Source organism: Hylaeus volcanicus, chromosome 5, assembly GCF_026283585.1.
Source record: "Hylaeus volcanicus isolate JK05 chromosome 5, UHH_iyHylVolc1.0_haploid, whole genome shotgun sequence".
In the NCBI taxonomy this organism is placed as follows: domain Eukaryota; kingdom Metazoa; phylum Arthropoda; class Insecta; order Hymenoptera; family Colletidae; genus Hylaeus; species Hylaeus volcanicus.
In genome coordinates, this window is record NC_071980.1 from 21,184,166 (window position 1) to 21,190,480 (window position 6,315).

Below are 6,315 nucleotides of genomic sequence, written 5' to 3' on the forward strand. Positions count from 1 at the left end.
GTTACAATAAATCGTCCATTACGATTCCAGTACTTGCGAGTAAGAGATTGACGAGTACTTTGTGCTGGGTGTCTGGAGGTGATCCGAGCCGATCGGTCCGCTTCGCGAAAGCTGCTCTGCGCTGCGGGTCGTGTCTCTCCAATGGAGCTTGTTGATGGTCCGTCCCACTCGCCAGTCCAGGCTGCTGCTTTGTCGTGACTGAAAGCCTGAAAAGTAAGTCCAAAATGTTATTTTTTGCATGAGCTTTATAGCGTGACTTGAACGAGGGCTTATTAACCTCGGGATTGGCAAGTCTCGGGTTCTACGAATCCACAATTCTTATTGTACATTCATTCTGAACAAAATTTATTTTTGGAAAATGTTTTGTTATAGCTTCATGTGTAGCATTTATGTGTATTTATAAAAATTAATCGAATAAGAGCTGCATCACTTTTGGCATTTGTATCACTTTCGTCTTCGTGACTTCCCAATAGCATTACAAATATCGAATATAAAATGATTAAAAAACCTCTTCACACCCTTGGCTATATAATTACCGTCAATAATGAAATGAACAAAAATTTGATAATAACAAAAAGAATCGTCCCCGAAGAGGTTAAACTAAAATATAAACTAATATAAACGAAGTATGACGTAATAATAGTTAAAAAGACAATTATAAAAAACTAAAACACAGAAGTATTCACAAATATAACTGTATACTACAGCTTTCACGCCTACAAGAGTATGAATTTTCACTTCGTACTGCTTCTTTCGAAGTCTCAACTATAATTGCGAATATTGCATCGTTCCTTCCCAACGAGTGCTATAAATTCCATTCGATTCTTTATCGTGTATTTGTTATTCTTTAGATGAAAAGAGCGTACGTATCATTGTGTCATAATGACGTGTGACGCGTATACAGAGTGTCCCAGAATTAGTGTAAGAACCGGAAATGGGGGGTAGCTGAGACGATTCCAAAGCACAATTTCCTTTGCAAAAATGTCGGATGGTGCTTCGTTTTTGAATTATTAACCATCGACCAATCGCAGCGCCCGAATAGCGAGCGTAATTACAATCGTGTAACTTGAATTGTAATTGTTTAAGTGACTAAGGATGGCGTCCTCTCACTCACGAAAAGAGCAGAGTACCGTCGCGAAACGCATGGAGATCCTCCAGAGGTTAGAGGAAGGCGCGACTGTTAATCAGCTTATCAGCGAGTATGGGCTCAGTAGGGCGACCATATATCGTTACCAACGGAATGCAGTCGCGATTCGACAAGCCGCTGAGAACAGGAGGAGAAATTTGAGAAAGAAGCCGTCGCTGGTGCACGATGTCGTGGATACTCGGCTACGGGGTTGGGTGTGGATGAGACAAGCGTTAGGAGACACCCTAACCGATAGTATCCTCCAGGAAAAAGCGAGGGAACTACACGAACGATTCGGTGGCCCGTCAAATTTTATGGCGAGCCGAGGTTGGCTTCGATCTTTCAAAGATAGACACGGCGTACACACTGCGAGCATCTCTAGACAGAAGACCAACGCGACTGAATTGGACAAATTCGAAGAAAATTTGTTGAATATGTTATCTGCGGAAAACGTCGACGAGGAGAACGTTTATAATATAAACGAAACGAGTGTAATGTGGAAGATCCTTCCACAGAAAATATTAGCTCGCGAAGGAGAGCGATTTTTGGATTGTAAAAATTTAAGAAAAGACCGCGTAACTGTAGCGTTATGTGCAAACGCTACTGGCACGCACAAGCTACTGCCGCTTTTCGTATACAAGTATAACAATCCTAGAGCGTTGAAGCACTGCAAACATGATTTACCTGTGGTATATAAAAGTCAAAGGAATGGTCGGATGGACGAGTACTTGTTCAACGACTGGTACGATAATTACTTCAAACCGAGTGTGATCCAACGTCAACGTCAAGAACATCGAGAGGGAAAGGTGGTCTTAATGGTTGAGAAGTGCATGCTGTTTGAAAAAGCACAAGAGGATCCGTACTTTAAATTGATTTATTTACCGCCAGGTAGCACGGTGACTATTCGACCGGTGGACCAAAACGTAGTCACGAAATGCAAGCAAGTATTCAGGAATAAGTTACTCCTTCGGGCGCTTCAGCATGCTCATGGTGTTCGGCGGTTTTACGCAGAATATGACATAAAGGATTGCATGGACTTGATAAGCGGGGCGTGGGATGTCATAACGTCGGAGAGTATTAATAGTTCCTGGAGAAAACTTATGCATCGCTCGCGACTAGATGCGGGCCCAGAAACGCAAGACCAGGACTGTTTAGAACTAATTAGTGAAAGTATACCACTCGTTGGAGTAACCGAGTGGCAGGAACAATGCGAAGCTGAAGAAGGTACATGGTTGGAAACCGAAACTGATGGACCATTCGATCCCAGCGGTATGGGAGAAGTGGAAACTGAACAAATGTTTCGCGATTTAGCGATCTGGGCGGAAACGAAATCGGATAATATCAGATTACACGCGAATGTTCTGATAGATTATTACAATCAGAAACATTAATACGTTTTGTATATAAATGTATATATAAATGTATATATAAATGTGTACTCATACTTTGTGCAATACTATACACCCATTCCTCGATATACGTAATAGTTTCGTTTCTAGAAATTGCTACTTATCAGACTTGAGCTAATTGAAATGAGAGTAAGAACTAACTATTTAAATAATATCTATTTCGAATAAAAAATTATTTCAAATTGAACGAAAGAATTAATCTTCAATATAATGTGCAATAAAAATAATCTCGTTTCAGAAATATTTACAGCAATTTGCTTCGAGTAACATTTTCGCAAAATAATAAGCTTTTCGTAAATAAATATTCCACTGCTTATCAGACTCGAAAAATTTTTAATTGAAATGAAAATATTTGAAATAATCGCTATTTCAAATAATGAATTACTTCTTTATTTCAAAAGCGAAAGAAATAATTATAGAAATAATTTCTTTTAATAAATATTTACAGTAAACATTGCTACATGTAAAAAGACTGGAGACAATTTGCAAGGTTACGTGGAACGAGACTGTTTATATCGCAGAGTGGGTGTAGTATATAAATTTCTCGTTAGGTACATACGTGTGTTTGAACTTTACCGATATTACGTGCGTGTTGTTTGAAGACTAGCGATACTAAAACACTATTCTTTAATGTTTAATGATACTCTGTCATCATGATATGAATGTTTTTCTATCGTTACATATTAATTGTTTAACTCAAAATCATTCAATTTGGAATCACTTTCACCGTAATAATATAAAGCAGTTTTTTTTAATGTTAAAGTAAAAAATATAAAACTGGCACGGCGACTCATTAGTTGTGCAGGTCATCGTAAGTGCCAAGAAATGATGGAGATAGCTTCGTCTTAACCAGATAGCTATCGTTGTGGCCAAATCTGAATTTTAATTTACGAATGTTCATCGCAATGTCAACTACATACATCTTGTACCCCATTACATCTTCGCTAAGTCATAAATCTCTAGTAATTGGAGATATTCACACGTATGATTAATATTGTAAATACATTGTGTACAGTATAAACAAAAAAAAAAAAACTTAATATATTGATATTTCTTTAAAAAAATATTCGAATGGATAATTGCTATCGCACCCCTGTATTGCCTTACAATTGTATTTTAATCACATTGTAGAAATTTGATTTATAAGGACCATAACGCGATTAGAAATATTATAATAATTAATAAATGCTCGTTGACTGGGAACAGGAGTTTAGAATAAATAACGTATGTAAGCTCGAGAAGTCCTCCCTTAATATTTAACGCGTGATTCAGTCATTCTAGGGTTAGGGACAAAAATATATGCATATAATTCTTACCATGATCGCTTACAGTTTGACTAACCCTCCAGTCCAGGGAGCTGCTACTTCTATTTACATTATAAATGTTATCACAGGATTTCGTTGCGAGATATGTTGCGTGATGGCGCCGCCTCAGTAGTTTCGAAACTGGTCCCAAGTTTCTGAAAAACAAGCCGATCAATTTTGAAACTCGAAAATGACGGATGCGTAGGGTAGAGATAGGCAATACACTTGTTTAGATAAAAAAGTTAAATTTTCTAAAACTTATATTAATAAAAATGCCCGTTCGTGCTTATTAGGGTATTAATTATGCATTTTTTTACGAGTTACTGTGCAATATAGATACGTATTTCGTATGTACGTGTTACCAGATCAGCCAGAATTCTTGATTAATATTTGAGAAAATCTAAACTCTTGATTGGGTAAACTAATTTCAACTGGGCGCAAATAGATAAAGAATTTTTTTTAAATATGGAATTTTCGAATGAGTCTATTTTTTAGTACTTTTTGGTGCAAAGATAATTATAATTTAAATTTGTTTCTTTTCAGATTTCTTTGTTTACGACTTACTAAAGCCTAACGTAAATCTGGCCTACATTTTGGGAATTATTATACAATTTTAAGCTCTTAAAATTTAACGGGGGGCGAATTTAAAAACGAATCTGACAAAGTAGGCGTTTCGATCAAAAAGGTTAAGAAACACTGCTTTAATCTCTCGAGGAATAAATTTTAAATGAATTTTACCTTTTCTACTCAAATAAATACATACAAACTAAAGCAATATTTTATATTTTATATTATATTACCTGTAAATTAAGTTTTAACATAAAAATATATATCCTGTCTCACTATATGTTATATTTCTTTTAAAATTCTGATAGGTATTGTGATCGTAGGTAATGGCAATTTTAATATAAAAGCAAGGATACACATATCCGTCAATATCCTTCAAGAGCTTAAATGAATGTATGGATTCGATAAGCACCGTATAGTTCGAAAACAATTTCGCCCATCTCTGATACAGCATGTCACTTACCTTTTACATTTTCGCGACTGTTCGATAGGCGGCTTGCTGTCGCAAACCACCACTTTGATTTCCGGTTCCGGGCAGTACGCGCCCACGCGTACATGACTGTAGGTGCCACGGACGCCGTCCGGAGACCGGAAGTGACGCTCGTTCGATGGCATTTGGACGATCTCGATTTTCGGTCTTCCCTCCATGTTTCCTTTCTCCCTGACACGATTTCCGATCTATTCTGTCCCGCGAGCGCACTTCTTCGTCGCGAGAAAAATAGAAAATCCACAACACACGACGCACAACAGCTTCGAGGCACGTTTCTTTCGTTAATGTATCAACTATCGGCACGTGGGTTTTCAGTTTTCACTCACAAACTATGATCGCTGATGTTCTTAAAATAGTCGTGGAATCCAACAGAGATTCTACTATCCATAGTTCTCTCGCCTTTGCACAGCATCATTACGGTCGATCACTCGGAGCGTTTGGCACGCGCGCAGTGTCTCGCTAGTCCACAATGATTCATAAAACACGTGCTCGATTACTCGAACCTCCGTCACGTTCATTCATTCCCACTACGATCACGCTTGTCCGCCGGCAATGATCGTGTCTGTTTTCACCGACCCACTCGAAGATCGATCGAACCACTTGGAACTTTGCGATCGCCAAAAATCGTCGCGGATGAAAATTCAACAAAGTGTAGCGCGATTTTTGTTCTCTGTGTCGTATCGTTAAGTATAAAGTCTTGATTCGCCACTGTACGTGAACAGTTTGTTGTGAAAATATAATTTTGTTTTTAGTGGAATCTAGAAGTCGGTCGTGATTTTTGTTCTCCGTGTCGCATTGTTGAATACGGAGTTTCAATTTCTCGTTTGCCACGCGTACAATTTGTCGTGAAAATAAAAACTTATCTTTCTACAGTCGAATATAGATCTTTAATTGGATTTGTCACTTCGCGCAAAAATATTTCTCGTAGAGTAAATACGGGTAAAGGTTCTAGAAATATATAGATTCGAATCTGTATATAAATAACTTTGGCGTTACAGCGTTCCTGTTCAAATGAGTTCGCCTATTCACAGCGCGAAAAGTTCCAGGGAACTCGTTTGGAGTTGTTTGTCGTTTCCATGAGCTTTTCTCTCTTCTCTTGCTGCGACTAGTGATTTCTACCGTTCGCGTGCTCGTTCGAGCGGTTTCACTCGCGACGCATCTCCGACCTGATTCGCGTCAAGCTGCAAACCGGTGACCTCGATTTCCTAAATAAAAGATCCGTATTAAAAAGGTATCGGGTGAGTCCGGAAAAACTAGGGTATTTTTGGAATTTTATCACGTGAAAATGATTTAAGATATTTGCTTAAATCTTGTTATTGGTACGTACTCTTATGAATTATTGATATACACGTAAATTATTGCTACAGAATTTTGCGTTGCTAAATTGTATTTCGAAAGTGTATTGTCTGAGTCTGGAGG

At 38.0% G+C, this 6,315-nt stretch overlaps 2 protein-coding genes across 4 annotated transcripts in view; one reads left to right on the top strand and one right to left on the bottom strand.

The window, feature by feature from the left end:
• The window catches only part of LOC128876309 (uncharacterized), a 94,463-nt gene that overhangs the window by 76,394 nt on the left and 11,754 nt on the right, over nt 1-6,315 (bottom strand). For all 3 annotated transcript variants that reach the window (XM_054122560.1, XM_054122561.1, XM_054122559.1), the window contains exons 2-4: nt 4,870-6,101; nt 3,852-3,994; nt 59-206 (exon numbers count right to left, since the gene is read on the bottom strand). In XM_054122560.1, coding sequence (XP_053978535.1) covers nt 59-206; nt 3,852-3,994; nt 4,870-5,054 — 476 coding nt within the window. In that variant the 5' untranslated portion in view covers nt 5,055-6,101. The remainder of the gene's footprint in view (nt 1-58; nt 207-3,851; nt 3,995-4,869; nt 6,102-6,315) is intronic.
• LOC128876315 (jerky protein homolog-like) lies at nt 168-2,546 on the top strand. The gene is made up of 2 exons (XM_054122573.1): nt 168-213; nt 1,095-2,546. The coding sequence occupies exon 2, from the start codon at nt 1,096-1,098 to the stop codon at nt 2,515-2,517; it is 1,422 nt and encodes a 473-aa protein (XP_053978548.1). The 5' UTR covers nt 168-213; nt 1,095; the 3' UTR covers nt 2,518-2,546.